General features: G+C 44.0%; 1 protein-coding gene across 2 annotated transcripts; it reads right to left on the bottom strand.

The window, feature by feature from the left end:
• Positions 1 to 19: 19 nt before the first annotated feature.
• On the bottom strand, positions 20 to 17,491 carry LOC123743156 (C-Jun-amino-terminal kinase-interacting protein 4). 2 transcript variants are annotated; one of them, XM_045718790.2, is made up of 30 exons: positions 17,327 to 17,491; positions 17,023 to 17,068; positions 16,127 to 16,293; positions 15,922 to 16,040; positions 15,571 to 15,765; positions 15,263 to 15,383; positions 13,591 to 13,661; positions 13,349 to 13,416; positions 13,123 to 13,192; positions 12,857 to 13,029; positions 12,348 to 12,589; positions 11,949 to 12,006; positions 11,539 to 11,691; positions 11,386 to 11,422; positions 11,138 to 11,265; positions 10,960 to 11,013; positions 10,472 to 10,612; positions 9,927 to 10,062; positions 6,533 to 6,619; positions 6,378 to 6,425; positions 5,685 to 5,826; positions 5,435 to 5,477; positions 5,249 to 5,329; positions 5,031 to 5,098; positions 3,458 to 3,606; positions 3,191 to 3,362; positions 2,882 to 2,995; positions 2,678 to 2,776; positions 1,473 to 1,577; positions 20 to 1,397 (listed from the first exon to the last, which is right to left on the bottom strand). In XM_045718790.2, exons 4-30 carry the CDS (start codon positions 16,018 to 16,020, stop codon positions 1,288 to 1,290), a joined length of 2,964 nt encoding a protein of 987 aa, XP_045574746.2. In that variant the 5' UTR covers positions 16,021 to 16,040; positions 16,127 to 16,293; positions 17,023 to 17,068; positions 17,327 to 17,491; the 3' UTR covers positions 20 to 1,287. The 2 variants fall into 2 exon arrangements, with proteins under 2 accessions (XP_045574746.2, XP_082831670.1); XM_082975544.1 differs by lacking the exon at positions 17,023 to 17,068 and having other exon boundaries at positions 15,922 to 16,293; positions 17,327 to 17,482.
• Between the last annotated feature and the right edge of the window lie 7,127 nt (positions 17,492 to 24,618).

The following is a 24,618-nucleotide window of genomic DNA, read 5'->3' as shown; positions in this document are numbered from 1 at the left end:
ATTGATTTGAAAACAGATCTTTTATGAAAGTCTTTACAAAAGTTTATTTTTCATAGATTTAAGTAGATACATAGATTATCTTGCATAGAGTCCAGTTATGATTAACATTTTCAGACATGATTCACACACACAAACACACTTTCAAATACTGCATAAAATACTTTAAGTATCTTTTGAGACTTCCACTCCCTTATCGCTCAGCAAATGAAAACTTTAAACAAAAAACATTAACAAATCATATGTTTCACAAAGTCATGACGAGCAGACATAAGATCATTTCTCTGGGAGAAATACTAGCAGTTTTTTTTCTAGAATCTTTAAGAGGATTAGCCAATCATTTCAAAAGATTTGACACACACACACACACACACACACACACACACACACACACACACACACACACACACACACACACACACACACACACACACACACACACACACAGAGAGAGAGAGATAAAGTGCAATTAGATTTACCCAGCATGCAATGGGAACTGAAGGCCAGGGTCTTATGCAACAATAGTTATTAGGAACCCAGCAGCTTCAACACTACATCTCAGTATCAATGTAAACGAGTTTGATCCAACGTAATGGAATGATGAATCTGAGTGTGCATGTTTTGTGGTAAAAACAAACCCAAACCATTCTTAACTGACCAACCAAAAGTCAGAGACGCTTACTGTAAAATACTGACTGACTAACCTAAAGTCAAGACTCTTACTGTAAAATACTTTGCTACAGTGATGATGATATTTATATTTGAGTCATTTAGCAGACGCTCTTATCCAGAGCGATTTACAGGAGCAATTAGGGTTAAGTGCCTTGCTCATGTGCATAGACCGATTTTTGACCTAGTCGGCTCGGGTTTTCGAACCAGCGATCTTTGGGTTACTGGCCCAACGCTCTTAATAGCTAGGCTAGCTGCTGCCCATATATGATTACCATGATGAGGAAACATGTTTCACAAAAAACACAAAACATTGTACAATGACTAATCTCACAGCAACGATTGTCAAATCACATTAAGGCACACATAGAGGAGACTGGGTTAACCAGGTGAAAGGTTTAGTCAAGGGGATGAGGGTAGCAACTGGATAACAGAGTGAGACAAGAAGGATTAAGCTGTGATGTCTTAATTTAATCCCAAAATTCTAGAACAAAAATCCAAATGGAACTCCTAGTGAATGAAGCCCATTAAAACATGGCTCCCATTTGTACTTCCTGGTCTCTTGTATGACATCTCTGTCTAATCCTTCCTTGTCTCATTCTAGACTGGATGTGGGTGTGGTCATAGGGCGGAGCTGGGCAGGGAGGGGGTGGGGGTCTGCCAGATGATCATGTGACTGCGGTCTGATCGCAGCGGAGCAGCTTCGGGTGCGCCGTCATTCGTGTTGTCGCCTGGGAAAGGTAAGAGGGAGACAGAGTCAGTCAGACAACCACTCTAATGACAACCACGTGATATCCTCAACTCACCGATGCGGAAGTTGATGTAGCCCTCTCCTCCACTGAGGATGAGCTGAGAGGTAGAGACCAGAGTCACAGCACCGCCTCCTATTGTAGAGGAGCTGGTCCCACAGCCTGGGGAACACAGATATAGAATACTAATAACCATGTAAAAACTGCATAGTATCACAATATAATACTGTCGAATAACCATGTAATAACTGCATAGTATTTAATACTGTAGAACAGGGCTATTCAACTATATTCCTACTGGGGACAGATGTAAAAAGGTTAATTGCAAGGGGGATGGACATTTTCCTCACGCAATTAATGTTCGGAAGAACTGTATAAAAAAAGCAACGCACATCACCAATAAAGCACTTTTCTCCAAATTAAATGTTGCTAAAAATAATTAGGAAAGAAGTGGAGGGCGCCCAATCAATGTGAGTCGAGGTGCAGCCCAAAAATGCTCATCATTGAAAAGGAAGTCACAACACTCGCTCATCATTTTAACGATTAAAAGCTTGTTAAACGTAATTAGGTCATTTTAAAATCTGAAAACTAAGCATCTTAATAAAGAACACAAAGATATGTAAAATCAGGTGATGCCAAATTCCAGTCTGAAGGAAGGAAGCTTTGAATTAATTTCCCCACAGTCATTAGGTGCATTTATTTGTCCCACTCCCTTCTAACAAGTCCTTGTGAGCATCAGAGAGGGAAACAGAAGGCATGTAGTGTTCCTGAGAGTCGTAGCTTTCAGGAATGGGGTCATAACATGTTGTAGCTTAAACCGTTGAAACACTAGAGCCAAATTCATATGAAGAAAAAATAATCAACATGCCACATAGGCACTAGAAACTACAAAAAACACTAGAAACTACAAATAGCACTAGAAACTACAAATAGCACTAGAAACTACAAATAGCACTAGAAACCACAAATAACACTAGAAACTACAAATAACACTAGAAACCACAAAAAACACTAGAAACTACAAAAAAACCACTAGACACTACACTATAGACAACCACCATAGTGCGTGTCATTTTGATACTGAACGTCGGATTTTGGAGGGGATTTCTTTGCAGATCTTTGATTAATGTTCAGAATTGATCAAAAGGCCAGGGTAAATGAGCCGGATATGGGCCGTGGGCCGCCAGTTGAATAGCCCCGCTGTAGAATAACTGCATTGTTACACAACAGTGAATGAATGAACAACGATAAGAGATTTTCACCAGGTGCAGCAATGATGAACTTGACAGCCTGGCGGTGTCCATGGTAACACAGTTGTGCTGCCGCCAAAGAGCAGTATGGTATAGAGGCAGACTCTGAACCTATGGAACGCAGAGAAGAAGACAATTGAGATGTGACCAGTGTAAGGGCATTATCTCTCAGGTCATTCTGTTGTTGACTTCTGGGGACCAGAGGTCAGTACTCACTGAGAGACACAGGGATGGAGAAGATGGCGCCACTTCCTGTTCCCACCCACAGCCGGCCAGAGATGAAGGTGAGGGACGAGATCTGCAGCGGAGAGAGAGACAAGAAGGCAGGGCCTGGAGGAGACAGAGAGCCAAACAGTCAGGAACTTAGCCATTCAGTTTTTGGGTTGAGGAGGTAAGGATTGAAGCATAATTTAAGAAAATGTATTCAAAGTTGTACATTAACTTCTATATGGGCCATTACATGCTCACATCAGCAATATAAACATGAACAGATTCATGAACTGAGAATCCTGTTCCTGCTCCTACCCAGTGTTTTGGTGACCAGAGGGGTCAGATCCACATCCTGCAGGGGCCGGCCAGTGGACCAATCAAAAAGCCTGAGTGTAGGGTCGAGCCGGCAGGACGTCCACACACCACTTCCTGCCGCACACAGGAAACGCACCTGCTGCTCACTGCGCTCCGAGACGGTTAAAGTTTGCTGAAAGAGAGAGGTGGGAAATATAGACAAAATAATACAAAGTACAAACCATTCTGAATTCATACACAATATTTTCAGGTTCGTCAAACTCTTACCTCCACTTTTCTATTCTCGACATCGACCACATGAACCCGATTCCAGTATCCTACCCATAAGCCTGCCCCCTTCGCTAGGCAACAGCAAATGGGCTGCAGTGGAGTTGATCCCAGAGGCAAAACCTCATGTGATTGGAGATCCCATCCACCTGTCAAATATAGTGATGATTAGTCATCATCAGTCTCTTAGAATAACAGGTTGTATCTGGTCATGGATAGATGGTATGCAGTTTGTCAAATTGACATCAAAATGGTACCACTTCTTCCCTCCTTTCCTTCATATGCACTGATATGATCCTGACAGTAGCCTGACCTGATCCTGACAGTAGCCTGACAGTAACCTGACCTGATCCTGACAGGAACCTGACCTGATCCTGACCATAGCCTGATCTGATCCTGACAGTAGCCTGACAGTAACCTGACCTGATCCTGACAGGAACCTGACCTGATCCTGACAGTAGCCTGACAGTAGCCTGCCCTGAACCTGACAGTAGCCTGATCTGATCCTGACAGTAGCCTGATCTGATCCTGACAGTAGCCTGACCTGATCCTGACAGTAGCCTGACCTGATCCTGACAGTAGTCTGACAGTAACCTGACCTGATCCTGACAGTAGCCTGACAGTAACCTGACCTGATCCTGACCATAGCCTGACCTGATCCTGACAGTAGCCTGACAGTAGCCTGCCCTGAACCTGACAGTAGCCTGATCTGATCCTGACAGTAGCCTGATCTGATCCTGACAGTAGCCTGACCTGATCCTGACAGTAGCCTGACCTGATCCTGACAGTAGCCTGACAGTAACCTGACCTGATCCTGACAGTAGCCTGACAGTAACCTGACCTGATCTTGACAGTAGCCTGATCATAGCCTGACCTGATCCTGACAGTAGCCTGACCTGATCCTGACAGTAGCCTGACAGTAACCTGACCTGATCCTGACAGTAGCCTGACCTGATCCTGACAGTAGCCTGACCTGATCCTGACAGTAGCCTGACCTGATCCTGACAGTAGCCTGACAGTAACCTGACCTGACCTGATCCTGACAGTAGCCTAACAGTAACCTGACCTGATCCTGACAGTAGCCTAACAGTAACCTGACCTGATCCTGACAGTAACCTGACCTGATCCTGACAGGAACCTGACCTGATCCTGACAGTAGCCTGATCATAGCCTGACCTGATCCTGACAGTAGCGTGACAGTAACCTGACCTGATCCTGACAGTAACCTGACCTGATCCTGACAGGAACCTGACCTGATCCTGACAGGAACCTGACCTGATCCTGACAGTAACCTGACCTGATCCTGACAGTAGCCTGACAGTAACCTGACCTGATCCTGACCTGATCCTGACAGTAACCTGACCTGATCCTGACAGTAACCTGACCTGATCCTGACAGTAACCTGACCTGATCCTGACAGTAACCTGACCTGATCCTGACAGTAACCTGACCTGATCCTGACAGTAACCTGACCTGATCCTGACAGTAACCTGACCTGATCCTGACAGTAACCTGACCTGATCCTGACAGTAACCTGACCTGATCCTGACAGTAACCTGAGAGGGGGAATTACCTGGGTTGTGCGAGAAGAATGCAAGCGTCCCATTGGCTAATCCAGCAATGACTTGACCATGTGAATACCTGAAGGGTTTAGAGTTGAAAGTAAACATAAATAAAGACAAAACATGCAATATTCAAACTGGTACACAATTATCCTTTCAGATCTAGTCATCCAAGTGTCCAACTGTAGGGGCTTGCGGTCTATATCGGACTGGGTACAGATGTACTCACGTGAGAGAGTGCACACCCTCAGACAGAGAGATAGACTGCAGACAGCGCCTCCTAGCTGTGGACGCGGAGTGGACCAATACACTGGGAATGGAGGAAGAAAGAGAAAAAGAGAGGAGAGGGAGAATGAGCAACTGTCAACTGTTTAACATATCATGGAACAGCATGGTTCTGCTTTCCACACCTCACCTTCCTTCCTGAGTTCCAATCCACACAGTTCCTGAGGTCTCACCTGATGACACAGAAACAGAACAGAGACGGTAAGCTGATAGCATTGCCAGTGTTTAAAGCATTGTTAATGGAAATAACTAGTTGAGTGATGATTTGGAAATGATGGTGGCTATGGTTAACAAGTCTACAGAAATCTAAAATTGGTAAGCTGATCCTAGATCTGTGCCCAAGGGTAACTTTTACCCGGAGAGTAATAGATAGCACTGACCAGTAGGGGGCACAGCACAGATGCATAGGGCGGGCGAGGTGGGCGGGAGGCTGAACTGATCCAGCACCGTATTGGACCGTGCAGGGTTGATCACTGTGACATCACTACTGGAGGCGGGACCCGAGACCACCCACACAGCACACTGACAGAGTGGATGGAAGAGAGAGGAGTGATGCCTACTACTGAAAAATGACAGCTCAACCCCTAGCCCAGTGTTTCCTAAACTTGGTCCTGGAGACTCCAAGGGGTGCACGTTTTGGTTTTTGCCCTAGCACTGCACAGCGGATTCATATAATCAAAGCTTAGTGATGAGTTGATCATTTGAATCAGCTGTGTGGTGCTAGGGCAAAAACCAAAACCTCTTGGGGTCCCCAGGACCGAGCTGGGGAAACACTGCCCTAGCCCCTACCCACAAGGCATATGTGTGGAGACCTAAAAAGGTTTGGATGGGTGTAAACAGTATTCTAAACAACATGGTTCCATCTAGCCTGTCAGTGGACATGGAGCAACTACCATATTGATTCTACCTATCAAACCTCTCAGATCTACAAGAAGTGCCAGTAAGAGCTAGGGGTCGATTTGGCATTGAGAAAACCATTGGCATGACATGGTCTGAAAATGGTGGTTAGATGGTACTGCAAGTGGTAGTTACTGTGACTAGAACTAGTAAATTGACGGTAATGACCACCTTACCGTTGTCTCGCCTGAGATCTCAGGTGTGACAGCAACAGCACAGTTTAGCTACAGAGAGAAAACACAAGTTAGGGACTGTCTTCTGGGAAAAGACTGTCTGGGTTAAAAACCATAGCACTGATTGTATAGACATGTTTGTGAATAGTATGTCCTACCTTGGCTGTAGAATCTCTCTGGTCCAGCAGTCTGAGCTGCACTAGGACAGGCACATCTTTGGGCTCAGGGGTCGGCTCTGAGGAATCCTGCAATAATCCCACACAATATACTGTATGTACCAGATTAAGGGTTGTGTCTACTTCCACAGTCTGTGTGAGTATTTTCACCTCCAAAGTAAATACTGTGCCAGTACAGTGTCTTCAGAAAGTATTCACACCCCTTGACTTTTTCCACATTTTGTTGAGTTACAGCGTGAATTTAAAATGGATTCAATTGAGATTGTGTGTCACTGATCTACACATAATACCCCATGTCACAGTGGAATTATACAAATAAATTACAAATGAAAAGATGAAATGTCTTAAGTTAATATGTATTCAACCCTTTTGGTATGGCAAGCCTAAATAAGTTAAAGGAGTTAAAGTGTTGCTTAACAAGTCACAACTTGCATGGATTCACTCTGTGTGCATTCTGTTTTGAATGACTACTCCATCTCTGTACCCCACACATACAGTTATCTGTAAGGTCCCTCAGTAGAGTAGTGAATTTTAAGCACCGATTCAACCACAAAGACCAGGGATGTTTTCCAATGCCTCGCAAAGAAGGGCAAAAAAGCAGACATTGAGCATCCCTCTGAGCATGGAGAAGTTATTAATTACACTTTGGATGGTGTATCAATACACCCAGTCACCACAAAGATACAGGCGTCCTTCCTATCCCAGTTGCAGGAGAAGAAGGAAACCGCTCAAGGATTTCACCACGAGGCCAATGGTGATTTTAAACATTTACTGGCTGTGATAGGAGAAAACTGAGGATGGATCAACAACATTGTAGTTACTCCGCAATACTAACCTAAATGACAGAGAGAAATGAGGAAGCCTGTACAGAATAAAATAGTCCAAAACATGTATCCTGTTTGCTATAAGGGACTAAAGTAATACTTTAAAACATGTGGCAAAGAAATTCATTTTTTGTTCTGAATACGAAACATTATGTTTTGGGGCAAATCCAAAACAACACATAACTGAGTACCACTCTTCATATTTTCAAGCATGGTGGTGACTGCATCATGTTATGGGTATGCTTGTCATCTGCAAGGACTATGGAGTTTTTTAGGATAAAAGAAAATTCATAATAGAGCTAAGCACAGGCAAAATCCTAGAGGAAAACCTGGATCAGTCTGATTTCCAAAAGACACTGGGAGACAAATTCACCTTTCAGCAAGACAATAACCTAAAACACAATCCCAAATATACACTGAAGTTGTTTACCAAGACGACATTGTAACTAGGCCACTCAGGAACATTCCGTTTTAACTTAAATAAACTTGAAGATGCCAAAACTTTAAAATGTCTGTCTAGCAATGACCAACATGACAGAGCTTGAAGAATTTTTTAAAGAATAATAAAATGGGCAAATAGTGTACAATCCAGGTGTGCAAAACTCTTAGAGATTTAGCCAAAAATACAATTTATAATCTCGCTAATAATCGCTGCTCAAGGTGATTCTAACATGTATTGACTCAGGGGTTGAATACTTACGTAATCAAGATAGATTAGTGTTTTATTTTCCATAAATGTTTTACAAATATTAAAATTTTTCTCCCACTTTGACATTACAGATTATTGTTTGTAGATTGTTGTCAAAGAATGACAGTTAAATCTATTTTAATCCCACTTTGTAACTCAACAGAACGTGGAAAAGTCAAGGGGTGTGAATACTTTCTGAAGGCACTGTACAGTTGAAGTCCGAAGTTTACATACACCTTAGCCAAACACATTTAAACTCAGTTTCACAATTCCTGACATTTAATCCTAGTAAAAATTCCCTGTCTTAGGTCAGTTAGGATCACTTTATTTTAAGAATGTGAAATGTCAGAATAATAGTAGAGAGAATGATTTCTTTCTTTCATCACATTCCCAGTGGGTCAGAAGTTTACATACACTCAATTCGTATTTGGTAGCATTGCCTTTCAATTGTTTAACTTGGGTCAAACATTTCGGGTAGCCTTCCACAAGCTTCCCCAAATAAATTGGGTGGATTTTGGCACATTCCTCCTGACAGAGCTGGTGTTACTGAGTCAGGTTTGTAGGCCTCCTTGCTCGCACACACTTTTTCAGTTCTGCCCACACATTTTCTATGGGAGTGAGGTCAAGGCTTTGTGATGGCTACTCCAATACCTTGACTTTGTTGACCTTAAGCCATTTTGCCACAACTTTGGAAGTATGCTTGGGGTCATTGTCCATTTGGAAGACCCATTTGCAACCAAGCTTTAACTTCCTGACTGATGTCTTGAGAAGTTGCTTCAATATATCCACATAATTTTCCTACCTCATGATGCCATCTATTTTGTGAAGTACACCATTCCCTCTTGCAGCAAAGCACCCCCACAACATGATGCTGCCACCCCCGTGCTTCACGGTTGGGATGGTGTTCTTCGGCTTGCAAGCCTCCCCCTTTTCCCTCCAAACATAACGGTGGTCATTATGGCCAAACAGTTCTATTTTTGTTTCATCAGACCAGAGGACATTTCTCCAATAAGAACAATCTTTGTCCCCATGTGCAGTTGCAACCCGTAGTCTGGCTTTTTTATGGCGGTTTTGGAGCAGTGGTTTCTTCCTTGCTGAGTGGCCTTTCAGGTTATGTAGATATAGGACTCGTTTTACTGTGGATATAGATACTTTGTACCTGTTTCCTCCAGCATCTTCACAAGGTCCTTTGCTGTTGTTCTGGGATTGATTGTCACTTTTTGCACCAAAGTACGTTCATCTCTAGGAGACAGAACGCATCTCCTTCCTGAGCGGTATGACGGCTGCGTGGTCCCATGGTGTTTATACTTGCGTACTATTGTTTGTACAGATGAACTTGGTACCTTCAGGCGTTTGGAAATTGCTCCCAAGGATGAACCAGACTTGTGGAGGTCTACAATTTTTTTTTTCCTGAGGTCTTGGCTGATTTCTTTTGATTTTCCCATAATGTCAAGCAAAGAGGCACTGAGTTTAAAGGTAGGCTTTGAAATACATCCGCAGGTACACCTCCAATTGACTCAAATGATGTCAATTAGCCTATCAGAAGCTTCTAAAGCCATGACATCATTTTCTGGAATTTGACAAGCTGTTTAAAGGCACAGTCAACTTAGTGTATGTAAACTTCTGACCCACTGGAATTGTGATACAGTGAATTATAAGTGAAATAATAAACAATTGTTTATTATTGTCTGTAAACAATTGTTAGAAAAATGACTTGTGTCATGCACAAAGTAGATGTCCTAACCGACTTGCCCAAACTATAGTTTGTTAAAAATAAATGTGTGGTGGTTGAAAAACGAGTTTTAATGACTCCAACCTAAGTGTATGTAAACTTCCGACTTCATCTGTGTGTGTGTGTGTTTACCTGTGTGTGTGACAGCGGCATGCTCCAGCCATGAACCTGGCGTTTTCCCAGGGTTCCCCAGACATGGGAGCGGATTTCTCTGTACAGCTCCCTCCTCCTGACCCGAGGAGACAGGGCTGCAGCAGGGGAGGCACCACTGGGAGGAAGCGGGAAGAGGAAGAACAAAGGGGAAAAAGGGGCAGTGGGTGAGAGAGTGGTTTAAAAAGATGTACTGCTTTATGATAGTTACTAATGTAACCTATGGTAGTAGAGGTGAGTTCACTTCAAACCTTACAATGTAATGCACTTTGAGCAGTTGGAAAGAGCTCCATAGACATGTAATCCCATTATCATGGGGCGGCAGGTAGCCTAGTGGTTAGAGCATTGGGCCAGTAGCCGAAAGGTTGGTGGATTGAATCCCTGAGCTGACAAGGTAAAAATCAGTCGTTCTGCCCCTGAACAAGGCAGTTAACCCACTGTTCCTAGGCCGTCATTGTAAATAAGAATGTGTTCTTAACTGACTTGCCTAGTTAAATAAAAGTTAAATAAAATAAAAATCAACGTACTCTGTCTGAGTTGTACTGACAGCCAGTTGCCGTGGAGACCCCATTGGTGAGTGAGTGAGGGACGGGGACGTCGGCAGGACCAGCGCTAGCGCAGCGGACGGAACCAAGGGGTTCTTGTTCAGGCCAAACAAACGGTTGAATCTTGAACGGACAGAGAGACAGTTAATGGTTAATTTGACTGCAATGGACCAAAAACTCTGCCCACCTCACAGGAATACAATAACTCTTACACATAACTTTCCCATAGGCACTCTGGTCATGTGCTTGGGCTATAGACTGTGTAGCCACAGGTAAATATGAACAGCTATTGAGCTAAATGTTGTGAAGCCAGGGCAAAGACAAATATGTGTGGATGTGTGCCTGTTATCAGTTCAAGGTTTAAAGTGGAGAAAGTGGTTAACAGCATCTGTGGACTTCTTCACTGCAATAATTGCCAAATTAAAAACAGTCGTCTTTTCCTTCCTGATTCTTCACTCCCTCGCTCTCACCTTCTCCACACACTAGTCCTTTCTCTCTCTGTGATCCTCTCTTCTTGGGTGGCCCTGAAAAGAAGGGATGACTGATGTGAGATGGAGAGAAATGAGTTATTCCCTTCTCCCTTTTCTACAGGACTATGAAACCTCCTGTCTGTCTACTTCCATGGGGGAGACAGGCAGGTATGGTTACCGAATGGCCTGACTGCGTCTTACAGCCTCCTGCAGCTCAAACAAACGCTCCTTATACTGGTTCTTCTCCATGACAACACGGGACATCTCCGAACGAGAGAACCGACGCAGCGATATGGGCAGGGAGGACTATGGGTAACAGATTAACATTCTAGTTAGAGTACATCAAGTCCATTAGAGAAACAGAAAAAGGTTACAACACATCTATTAGCAGAATATAAAGAGACAACACAAAGAAAGCCCTCTTACATCATCTGATTTATTAGCTTCCAGTTCTTTCCGAAGTCTACAGAAAAGAAGAAACACACGCAATCAATGAATCACACCACATTAACAAATATTGTTTGTATACCTTTGTCTCATTCTGCCAACCATCAACGACCTGACACTAGAGTTGTGTACCTCTTGGTTTCCTCCTCCATCTCCTTCATCCTTCCCTCCAATCGGGTGACAGTCTCCAGGCAGGAAGTCACCTCCACTTTAAGAGCTGACCTCTCATTGGTCAGCTCCTCCACACGAGAGATCAGTGCTTTCCGGGCCGCATTCACTAACTCACTGGGAGAGGTAGAGGGAGACAGTGTAAGAGTGAGAGAGAGAGAAAATGAGAGATAGAAAGAATGCATAAGTAAGTAAACACAGTAAACAAAGGATCCATTGTGCCCAGTTTTACTTCAGGCCCAATGTGCACTCTGTCAACATATCTAAATGAAACAGAGGCATAGTGAATGGTAAGCCCCCTACACACAGAGTTAGTCACACAGGACTAGTCATAGTAGGGTAATAATAACGGTGGGATAAACGCGGGGACTTACTGGGTGTGTTTCAGTTCCTCATACTGAGAAAGAATCTCCTCAAACTGGTCGGTGCTGCCTGCACAGACAAGAAAAAACAGTTCTCACCACAAATAGCATTAACCCATACCTTAACCCAAAGTCAACCCTTTTCAGAACAACTAGCTTGTAATTGCTCACGCCAGTTCTCATGACATTGACACTTCAGTCCAGTCTAACTAGTGCCTACTGCCCAGCACTGCCTATGATACCCCCTCCATCTGCCTCAGCTCTTTCCCCCTAGCCTTCCTCTGGCTGTAAAATAGAGGTTGTATGTATTTTAAGAGAACAAAGGGCATACATTGCATCTTATGTGAACAACCAGTGCAGTGTTTCACTGCAAACAGGGGGCGTAGGTGTACCCTTGCCTAATGGCCGTACCTCTGACACTGGCCCCCTGGTCCACACTCTCTATGTATTCCCGACTCAGCTCTGACAGCTCTGAGAACACAGACTCCGTGTTCCTCAGCTCCCATTCCAGACTACCCATATCCTCCTCCTCTCCTTCATTCTCCTGCTTCGCTCCTCCTTCCTCTTTCTCCTCCTCTTCCTTCATTTCTTCCTCCATGCTGGTCTTGGTCTCGTCTCCGATTGGCTCTTTGGCATCTGCTCGGACCGGGGTGCTAGGGAACATGGGTAACAGAGAAAAGGTTGGGAGGGGGCAGCGAATGTCAGTTTGTCCAACAGTAAAGTATGTGTTGGGGAGATGTCCAATCAAAAGTCTTTCTGAACCATGACAGACCTGTGAAGGGAAGTAGTCTGATTTACAGTTAACTAGTTGTGGCTAACTTGGTTATGGTTATGAATGTGTAAAAGAAAAGCTTTCATGGTAATGCAATAAAGTCAGTCCAGTTCATCTTGCACTGTAATCACACACATACAGGACATACCTGGCCTTCATAAGGCCATGAAACTTCACCAGCTCAGGGGTGGAGCTTATGATGTCATTGATGAAGGACGCATCTCTGTCTGGCATTACAATGTCAATCACCCTATCATCCTTGGTTACCGGTTCTTCCAACAGGACAGAATCAGGAGGTGTTTCTGGCGTTCGATCAGTTAGCTGGAAAAGGGGAGGAGACAGTAAGGACAACTTCCGTAGAAATATACTACTGCTACAAGACAGAACAGAGGTTATCAAATCTAGAGAACGTACCTCCTGCCCGCTAACACAGGATTCTGACTGGCCCTGGGTAGATTGTGAATTCTTGGAGCGCACATGGTTACTAAAGACAGACAGGGCCCGTTGTGACATCATAATGCAGTGAAAATCAGAAACCATCAAATGAATGTACCACAGTGAAAGATTTCTTTAGAATGTAAAGACTGCATACCGTTCCATGTTGTTGTAGTCATATTAACTGAATTGAGTGGTGGCTAACCTTAGTGGAGATCCCTCTCTCTCTAGATCCCTTTTCCTTTCCAGCAGATCCTTATAACTGAGCACCAACTGAGAGAGAGTGAGAGAATGTGAAAATGGAGAGAGAAAAAGAAGGACAACAAGGAGGGACAGGGGAATAATAAAATACATTTCCAATGATGGACAGAAGCTGTTACTGATAGAAGAGTACACAGACGTCGAGTTCCAAACAGCCTCATCAGTCTAAACATGCTGTTGTCTGACCTTGTTGTGAGTGTGCTTCAGTGTATTCAACTCTCTGCCCAGTCCAGCCCTCTGTTCCTCCAAGGCCACCACTGTCACAGAAACAACACAACACACAGTAGCAATTAGCATTAGCGTCACATACAGTAAGTCTCAATGACGAAGGGAGCCAGTCAGATTCTGCCGTAGCCTACTTGCCATGGTCTTATCAAACATCCTCAGTTTGTAACAAAAAGGACGTGAATGAAGGAAGTGAATGAAATAATATAAAATAATCAACACAAACATGAAGAGGGTAAGGCATCAAAAGAGAGAGCGGGAAATAGATAAGATTGTTACAACACTGTACATAGTCATAATAGAACATTTGAAATGTCTTTATTCTTTTGTGAGTGAAATGTTTACTGTTAATTTCTTATTGTTTACTTCACTTTTTTTAAATTCAAATCAAATTTTATTTGTCACATGTGCCTATTACAACAGGTATACCTTACAGTGAACCGCTTACTTACAAGCCCTTACAGAGTCAATGTGCAGGGGCACAGGTTAGTCGAGGTAATTGAGGTAATATGTACATGTAGGTTGAGTTAAAGTGACTATGCATAGATAATAAACAGAGAGTAGCAGCAGCGGATGTTGTCTATAATCCATGGCTTCTGGCTGGGGTATGTACGAACAATCACTGTGGGGACGATATCGTCGATGCACTTATTGATGAAGTCAGTGACTGATGTGGTATACGCAATGCCATCGGATGAATCCCAGAACATATTCCAGTCTGTGCTAGCAAAACAGTCCTGTAGCTTAGCATCTGCTTCATCTGACCACTTTTTTATTGACCGAGTCACTGGTGCTTCCTGCTTTAGTTTTTGCTTGTAAGCAGGAGTCAGGAGGATAGAATTATGGTCAGATTTGCCAAATGGAGGGCGAGGGAGAGCTTTGTACACGTCTCTGTGTCTGGAGTTGTTTTTTCCCTCTGGTTGCACATTTAACATGCTGGTAGAAATGAGGTTAAACGGATTTAAGTTTCCCTGCATTAAAGTCCCCGGCCACTAGGAGCGCCACCTCTGGCTGAGCATTTTCCTATTTGCTTATGGCTTATACAGCTCATTGAGTGCAGTCCTAGTGCTAACATCGGTTTGTGGTGGTAAATTGACAGCTACGAAGAATATAGATGAAAACTCTTGGTAAATAGTGTGGTCTACAGCTTATCATGAGATACTCTACCTCAGGCGAGCAAAACCTCAAGACTTCCTTAGATTTCTTGCACCAGCTGTTGTTTACAAATATACACAGACCGCCACCCCTTGTCTTACCGGAGGCAGCTGTTCAATCCTGCCGAAAAAGAGTAAAACCCACCAGCTGTATGTTATTCATGTCGTTGTGACTCGGTGAAACATAAGGTATTGCTGTTTTTAATGTCCCGTTGGTAGGATATACATGCCCATAGTTTGTCTATTTTATTATCAAATGATTGGTCCTATTAGCCAACGTACAATGGTAAAGGCAGATTACCCACTCGCCGTGGAATCCTTACAAGACACCCAGACCTATGTCCCCGATATCTTCATCTCTTTCTCCTGCGAATGACGGGGATGAGGACCTTGTCGGGCGTCTGAAGTAAATCCTTCGCGTCCAACTCGTTAAAGAAAAAGTATTCTTCCAGTACGGGGTGACCCAGTCAGACACTCACATTGGTCAGCCTGCTCTCTGGCCTTTTTCTCCAGTTCGTTTTCCCTCCTCTCTCTCTCCTTCTCTCTTCCTATCATCGTCCTCCGCTCCTGCTCAATCTGGTCATCCAACTCCAGATACCGCTAAAGGCAAAAAACAAACATGTATCAAAATGAATGAAACTATATGAAACATTTTATTTATGCATTTTAATCAACATCCTGAATTCACTGAGTTGAAAAGGAATTGACCCCAAACCCTGACTCCATATTACATTAGCATAAATAAAATAAAAAAATATAATCCATAAACACTTCCATCCCCTCTCACCTCCTGGCTCTCTCTCCTCAGTAGTTTCTCACTCTGGTATCTCTCCAACAGCTCATCTCTCTCTCCTTTCTCTCTCTCAGCCTCCTCCTCCCTCTCTCTGAGCTGGGCTCTGCAGCTGGCCAGGCCCTCCAGGACCCATACAAGGATGGGCACCAGGGACTCCACAACCCCTACGCCATGGGTCTCAATCACTGTCTGTAGCAGGGAAGGAGGGATGGGGGGTAGCATCAGATGAGTGTGGGTGGTGATGGAGAAGAGACAGAGGAATGAAAAGCCAGCTAGGAGATAGAGAGGCAGGAAAGGAGATAGAGAACAGAAAGCAGTTGAGTGGTGGATGTGATGTGCGTTTACCTGTAGTTCTGAGTACAGTTTCCCGGCCTCTTCACTCACAATGTCAGGGTCCAGATCCAGCTCCCCAGACCCACACACGATACTCTCTCCACACTCCATCCCTCTATCTCTCGCTCTGTCTATAAGCAAATGGGTCTCAGCTGATATGAGTATATGAACTGTGTGTCTGTCAATACACCTCTTCCTCTTATATATAAATACCTACCCAACTAGTTTATCTAGACCTCTCACACTCATGGCTACTCCCATTTCATCCATCTCTCTACTGTACATGGTCCTTCCTCCATTTCTACAGTAAATGACGCCCCTATTCTCCTTAATGCCTCTTCCTCTGCTCTAGCTTACGCTGATGTCTGGGGGGGGGGGGGCATTCTGAAAGAGAGAGAAAAAAACAGAATCATAATCATTTCTACAATGTCAGTGGGAAATATAGGCTTGCAGGTACATACAACATGACTATTTTCAGAAGTAAAAACCCCTTTACAACAATCAAACCACCATCATCTGTTTCTCTTTCTGTTCTGTTTCCTGTCTCTCACTGTGAGGGACAGAATGTGAACACTAGACATAGAAGTGATACAGTGTGTATCGAGTTAGTTACTTTATTCACACTATGAATCTTGTCTACTTTTACATATGTCTGTTGCTCTCTCCAATAACAGGTTGTGCCGTTAGACAAGTGACTTGGCAGTATGCAGAATCAGAATGACTTAACATTTAGCATTACTAAGCAAAATGACTCCATGCACGGTTAGTAAGCCTACTCCTTTTAATTCACTCACACCGACTTAGGGTGTTTCCCAACCTGATTTGCCCTAGCAGGCGTACCTGTCCTCCTCACAGATCCCTCCTCCTGCCACCACCAGGCTCTTAACTGGGGATGAAAACACATGACAGTACCCACTACCCTGGTCTAGGCCTCACCCCTACAGGCAGTGGATCCCAAGTAACCTAGACCAACGTCTGGCCAGCCTTGTCCCTGGATATGAATATCACAGATGGGGTTTCTTTCTTGTTATTGTTGTGTTGTTATTCTAAAGTAACTGTCAGATTGTTATGCAATCTGTCCTCAAAAACGATTCAGAGTGTACAAACACTTACCACCTGTTGCTGAATTGGTAGTTTGTGTTGCTGGGTACTGTATGTACTACAAAAGCACACACACACACACACACACACACACACGAGATATTGAATGACAGCAACACACGGACGTCCAAAGAATAATCGACGATGCAGCCTAAGTAATAAACACCAACTCGATCTAGCCGGCCTGAAGTGCAATAACATGATGACTTATAGATCTTACGAGATCACCTTAATTTCATTTGACCAACTGTTTAGCCTACTGTAATTCGGAGAACTGAACCAAAACGTTCACTATGTCTTTTTATATGTTACTCACCTTTGAGTCTCTTTAGTTCCCAAAACGTGTATATCATTTGTTGAAACAGGTAATATTCCAGTAGTTCACTTTGGAGAAGATATCAATTACTCCTAAAATGAGTTTAAAGAAGGGGGTGTAGTTTAATTGCGACTCATTTGATCGAATTCCTGTTCTGGCCTATCGGAGTGATAAGACTGTCTGCGGTGTCCAACCGTCGTGTACAAGAGGCGGGACATGGGCTGGTCTTGTTTTCAAGGGAGGAAAAAAAAGTTCGTAACTTGAACAATGACACGTGACGATGGGAACACTGAAGGGTTGTCAGGTGACCTTCTCTAATACCTGTCTGAATTTTTCACATATAACCTTTCACCCTTTAATCAAGTACAGCATAACTATGTGAACAACTGAACACTGCAGAAAACCAGCAGATGTTTGCAAAGACGTGGCCAGGTATCCAATTTCATATACAGCAGTCATTCTATAGGATCAGGTTGTGTTTTTACAGAACATCCTGCTGACTATGCGCTGAAATTGCAGGAAAAGTTTCCTTTCTACATGACATGAGTTACTACCGTAATAACAAATGGTTTAGGGAAGTGAAGGAAATGTGCCAGTGAAACTCAGTACTCTTAGGCAATTCATAGGCCTTTGCATGAACTATAGACAATGAAACTAGTTTTGAGTATTACTAGCAAGGGCATGAAGAATGAGTACAGTACATTCTCCAGCAGATGGAGACAAACACACATATGTCTTTGTCTCCTGTGTGTCTTTCGCTCTGTTTATCTGTATGTACACTGACTGTACAAAACATTAGAAACATCTTCCTACTATTGAGTTGCACCACTTTTTGCCCTCAGAACAGCCTCAATTCATCGGGGCATGGAGTGTTGAAAGCGTTCCACAGGGATGCTGGCCCATGTTGACTCCAATGCTTCCCACAGTTGTGTCAAGTTGGCTGGATGTCCTTTGGGTGGTGGACCATTCTTGATACACACAGGAAACGGTTGAGCATTGCAATTCTTGACACACTCAAACCGGTGCGCGTGGCACCTACTACCATACCCCATTCAAAGGCACTTCAATCTTTTGTCTTGCCCGTTTACCCTCTGAATGGCACACATGCACAATCCAATCAGCCTAGATGAAGGGGAGACAGGTTAAAGAAGGATTTTTAAGCCTTGAGACATGAAGTGGATTTAACAGGTGACATCAATAAGGGGTCATAGGTTTCACCTGGTCAGTTTATGTCATGAAAGAGCACACTCAGTGTTTTGTACACTCTGTATCTCTCTCTCTCTCTCTCTCTCTCTCTCTCTCTCTCTCTCTCTCTCTCTCTCTCTCTCTCTCTCTCTCTCTCTCTCTCTCTCTCTCTCTCTCTCTCTCTCTCTCTCTCTCTCTCTCTCACACACACACACACACAGTCCTTTACTCCACCCTCCATCATAACCATAGGATGAAAGATCAAATTCTTTGAGAGGCTAGTTAAGGACTATATCATCTCCATATTACCCGAAACCCTAGACCCACTAGAATTCTCATATGCCCAAACAAATCCATGGACGACACAATCACCATTGCACTGCACACTGCCCTATCCCAGGATATGTTGTTTCCAGTTTGCATAAAGTCCAGCTCTATAAGGGCCGTCGTGATATCGGCTTGAGGGGGGATGTACACAGCTGTGACTATAACCGAGGAGAATTCTCTTGGGAGATAATACAGTCTGCATTTGATTGTGAGGTATTTTAGGTCGGGTGAATAAAAGGACTTGAGTTCCTGTATGTTATCACAATCACACCATGAGTTGTTAATCATGAAACATACACCCACGCCCTTTTTCTTCGCAGAGAGAAATAACCTCTCACTCATTGTCAACAGAACAACGGAGATGATCTTGATCTTCAGGAATCAGCAGAGGGAGCACCCCCCTATCCACATCGACGTGACCGCAGTGGAGAAGGTGGAAAGCTTCAAGTTCCTTGGACTACACATCACTGACAAACTGAAATGGTCCTCACACACAGACAGTGTGGTGAAGAAGGTGCAACAGCGCATCTTTAACCTTTTTTGGCTTGGCACCTAAAAGCCTCACAAACTTTTACAGATGCACAATTGAGAGCATCCTGTCGGGCTGTATCACTGCCTGGTATGGCAACTGCACCGCCCGCAAACACAGGGCTCTCTAGAGGGTGATGCGGTCTGCCCAGCACATCACCGGGGGCAAATTACCTGCCCTCCAAGACACCTACAGCACCCGATGTCACAGGAAGGCCAAAAAGATCAAGGACAACAACCACCCGAGCCACTGCCTGTTCACCCCGCTATCATCCAGAAGGCGAAGTCAGTACAGGTGCATCAAAGCTGGGACCGAGAGACTGAAAAACAGCTTCTGTTTCAAGGCCATCAGACTGTTAAATAGCCATCACTAGCAAATTAGAGGCTGCTGCCTATATACATAGACTTGAAATCACTTGCCACTTTAATAAATGGCACACTAGTCACTTTAATAACGTTACATATTTTGCATTACTCATCTCATATGTACACTGCTCAAAAAAATAAAGGGAACACTTAAACAACACAATGTAACTCCAAGTCAATCACACTTCTGTGAAATCAAACTGTCCACTTAGGAAGCAACACTGATTGACAATACATTTCACATGCTGTTGTGCAAATGGAATAGACAACAGGTGGAAATTATAGGCAATTAGCAAGACACCCCCAATAAAGGAGTGGTTCTGCAGGTGGGGACCACAGACCACTTCTCAGGTCCTATGCTTCCTGGCTGATGTTTTGGTCACTTTTGAATGCTGGCGGTGCTTTCACTCTAGTGGTAGCATGAGACGGAGTCTACAACCCACACAAGTGGCTCAGGTAGTGCAGCTCATCCAGGATGGCACATCAATGTGAGCTGTGGCAAGAAGGTTTGCTGTGTCTATCAGCGTAGTGTCCAGAGCATGGAGGCGCTACCAGGAGACAGGCCAGTACATCAGGAGACGTGGAGGAGGCCGTAGGAGGGCAACAACCCAGCAGCATGACCGCTACCTCCGCCTTTGTGCAAGGAGGAGCAGGAGAAGCACTGCCAGAGCCCTGCAAAATGACCTCCAGCAGGCCACAAATGTGAATGTGTCTGCTCAAATGGTCAGAAACAGACTCCATGAGGGTGGTATGAGGGCCCGACGTCCACAGGTGGGGGTTGTGCTTACAGCCCAACACCGTGCAGGACGTTTGGCATTTGCCAGAGAACACCAAGATTGGCAAATTCACCACTGGCGCCCTGTGCTCTTCACAGATGAAAGCAGGTTCACACTGAGCACGTGACAGACGTGACAGAGTCTGGAGATGCCGTGGAGAATGTTCTGCTGCCTGCAACATCCTCCAGCATGACCGGTTTGGCGGTGGGTCAGTCATGGTGTGGGGTGACATTTCTTTGGGGGGCCGCACAGCCCTCCATGTGCTCGCCAGAGGTAGCCTGACTGCCATTAGGTACCGAGATGAGATCCTCAGACCCCTTGTGAGACCATATGCTGGTGCGGTTGGCCCTGGGTTCCTCCTAATGCAAGACAATGCTAGACCTCATGTGGCTGGAGTGTGTCAGCAGTTCCTGCAAGAGGAAGGCATTGATGCTATGGACTGGCCCGCCCGTTCCCCAGACCTGAATCCAATTGAGCACATCTGGGACATCATGTCTCGCTCCATCCACCAACGCCACGTTGCACCACAGACTGTCCAGGAGTTGGCGGCTGTTTTAGTCCAGGTCTGGGAGGAGATCCCTCAGGAGACCATCCGCCACCTCATCAGGAGCATGCCCAGGTGTTGTAGGGAGGTCATACAGGCACGTGGAGGCCACACACACTACTGAGCCTCATTTTGACTTGTTTTAAGGACATTACATCAAAGTTGGATCAGCCTATAGTGTGGTTTTCCACTTTAATTTTGAGTGTGACTCCAAATCCAGACCTCCATGGGTTGATAAATTGGATTTCCATTGATTATTTTTGTGTGATTTTGTTGTCAGCACATTCAACTATATAAAGAAAAAAGTATTTAATAAGATTATTTCTTTCATTCAGATCTAGGATGTGTCGTTTAAGTGTTCCCTTTATTTTTTTGAGCAGTATATATACTGTATTCTATCCTATTCTACTGTGACTTAGTCAATGCCGCTCTGACATTTCTCGTCCATATATTTAAATATTCTTAATTCCCTTCCTTTACTTAGATTTGTTTGTATTGGGTATATGTTGTGAAATTGTTAGATATTGTTAGATATTACTGCACTGCACACTACACCCTCAATAACATCTGCTAAACACGTGTATGTGACCAATAACATTTGAATTCCCACCAGGACAAGAGAAATACCTATGTAAGAATGCTGTTCATCGACTACAGCTCAGCCTTCAACACCATAGTGCCCTTCAAGCTCATCACTAAGCTCAGGGCCCTGGGTCTGAACCACTCCCTGTGCAACTGGGTCCTGGACTTCCTGATGGGCCGACCCCAATTAGTGAAGGTAGGCAACTACACCTCTGACTTGCTGATCCTCAACACGGTGGGGGTGCATGCTCAGCCCGCTCCTGTACTCCCTGTTCACCCATGACTGCTTGGCCACGCACGTCTCCAACTCAATCATCAAGTTCTGTGATGATACAGCAATGGTAGGCCTGACTACCAACAACGGTGAGACAGGCCACAGGGAGGACGTGAGAGCCCTGGCGGAGTTATGCCAGGAAAATAACCTCAACGTCAACAAAACGAACGAGCTGATCGTGGACTACAGGAGACAGCAGCGAGAGCATGCCCCCATTCACATCGACGGGTCCTCAGTAGAGAGGGTCAAACGTTCCTTGGCGTGCACATCACAGACAACCTGAAATGGTCCCTTCAGACAGACAGTGTGATGAAGAAGGTGCAACCAACCTCAGGAGGTTGAAGAAATTTGTCTTGGCCTATTAGACCCTCACAAACTACAGATGCACCATTGAGAGCATGCTGTCGGACTGTATCACCACCTGGTACGGCAATTGCACCGTCCACAAAGCTGGGACCGAGAGACTGAGAAACTGCTTCTGTCTCCAGGCCATCAGACTGTTAAATAGTCACCACTAGCCGGCTTCCGCCAAGCACCCTGCCCTGAACCTTATTCGCTGTTCTAGCCGGTTATCACCCGGTACTCTACCCTGCACCTTAGAGACTGCTGCCCTATGTACATAGAATCATTGGACACTATTCACTTTAATAATGTTAACATACTCTTTTACCCACTTTATATATACAGTACCAGTCAAAAGTTTGGACACACCTACTCATTTAAGGATTTTTCTTTATTTTTTACTATTTTCTACATCGTAGAATAATAGTGAAGACATCCAAACTATGAAATAACACATATGGACCAAACAAGTGATCTACAAATTGAAATATATTTTATATTTCAGATTTTTCAAAGGTGCCACCCTTTGCCTTGATGACAGCTTTGCACACTATTGGCATTCTCTCAAACAGCTTGATGAAGTACACACCTGGAATGCATTTCAATTAACAGGTGTGCATTGTTAAAAGTTAATTTGTGGAGTTTCTTTCCTTCCTAATGCGTTTGAGCCAATCAGTTGTGTTGTGACAAGGTAAGGGTGGTATACAGAAGATAGCCCTATTTGGTAAAAGACCAAGTCCATCTCAAGGCAAGCACAGCTCAAATAAGCAAAAAGAAATGACAGTCCATCATTACTTATAAGACATGAAGGTCAATCCGGAAAATTTCAAGAACTTTGAACGTTTTTTTCAAGTGCTGTCGCAAAAACCATCACGCGCTATGATGAAAGTGGCTCTCATGAGGACTACCACAGGAAAGGAAGACACAGAGTTACCTCTGCTGCAGAGGATAAGTTCATTAGAGTTACCACACTCAGAAATTGCAGCCCAAATAAATGCTTCACAGATCTCAAGTAACAGACACATCTCAACATCTGTAACAGACACATCAACAACTGTTCAGAGGAGACTGCATGAATCAGACCTTCATGGTCGAATTGCTGCAAAGAAACCACTAGTAACGGACACCAATAATAATAAGAGACTTGCTTGGGCCAAGAAACACGAGCAATGGACTTTAGACCGGTGGAAATCTGTCCTTTGGACTGATGAGTCCACATTTGAGATTTTTGGTTCCAACCGCCGTGTCATTGTGAGACGCAGAGTAGGTGAACAGATGATCTCTGCATGTGTAGTTCCCACCGAGAAGCATGGAGGAGGAGGTGTGATGTGTGGGGGTGCGTTGCTGGTGACACTGTCAGTGATTTATTTAGAATTCAAGGCACAATTAACCATCACGGCTATCACAGCATTCTGCAGCGATACGCCATCCCGTCTGGTTTGCGCTTAGTGGGACTATAATTTGTTTTTCAATAGGACAATGGTCCAACAGGCTGTGTAAGGGCTATTTGACCAAGAAGGAGAGTGATGGAGTGCTCTATCAGATGACCTGGCCTCCACAATCACCCAACCACATCCCAATTGAGACTGTTTGGGATGAGTTGGACTTCAGAGTAAAGGAAAAGCAGCTAACAAGTACTCAGAATATGTGGGAACTCCTTCAAGACTGTTGGAAAAGCATTCCAGGTGAAGCTGGTTGAGAGAATACCAATAGTGTGCAAAGCTGTCATCAAGGCAAAGGATGGCAACTTTGAAGAATCTGAAATATAAAATATATTTTTACTTGTTTAACACTTTTTTGGTTATTACATGAGTCCATATGTGTTATTTCATAGTTTTGATGTCTTCACAACTATTATACAATGTAGAAAAAAGTAAACATAAAGAAAATCTCTGGAATGAGTAGGTGTGTCCAAACTTTTGACTGGTACTGTATATAGTGTATTCTAATCATGTACAGTATATATATATTTCTTCTGGATTATTATTGCTAGGTATTACTACACTGTTGGAATTAGAAACACAAGCATTTCGCTGCACCTGCGATTACATCTGCAAATCTGTATATGCGACCAATAAACTTTGATTTGATTTGATAATGCAAATGTTATGCAATGTTTTACAAACGGTGGGCCTGTCTGACTAAATAGTGAAGAGTGACCATGTGAAAAGTAATCTACTTGCATCACATAGAAAATTGTGTTTTGTTTTCCACAGGAAACCTCTCATCGTCACACTTTCCTGTTGCATTCCACCCAGATTGAAGAGGGAGATTGAGAAAGATGAAGAGGAGGGAAAAGAGAGAAGAGATAAAGGTCTGTTTATGTGACACCAGAACAAGAGGGGAAGAATTGGCGTTTACACATGGA

This window comes from Salmo salar, chromosome 05, assembly GCF_965601325.2.
Source record: "Salmo salar chromosome 05, fSalSal1, whole genome shotgun sequence".
NCBI lineage: Eukaryota > Metazoa > Chordata > Actinopteri > Salmoniformes > Salmonidae > Salmo > Salmo salar.
Note: the sequence above shows the minus strand (reverse complement) of the source record. Positions and strands in the feature narration are given on the sequence as shown.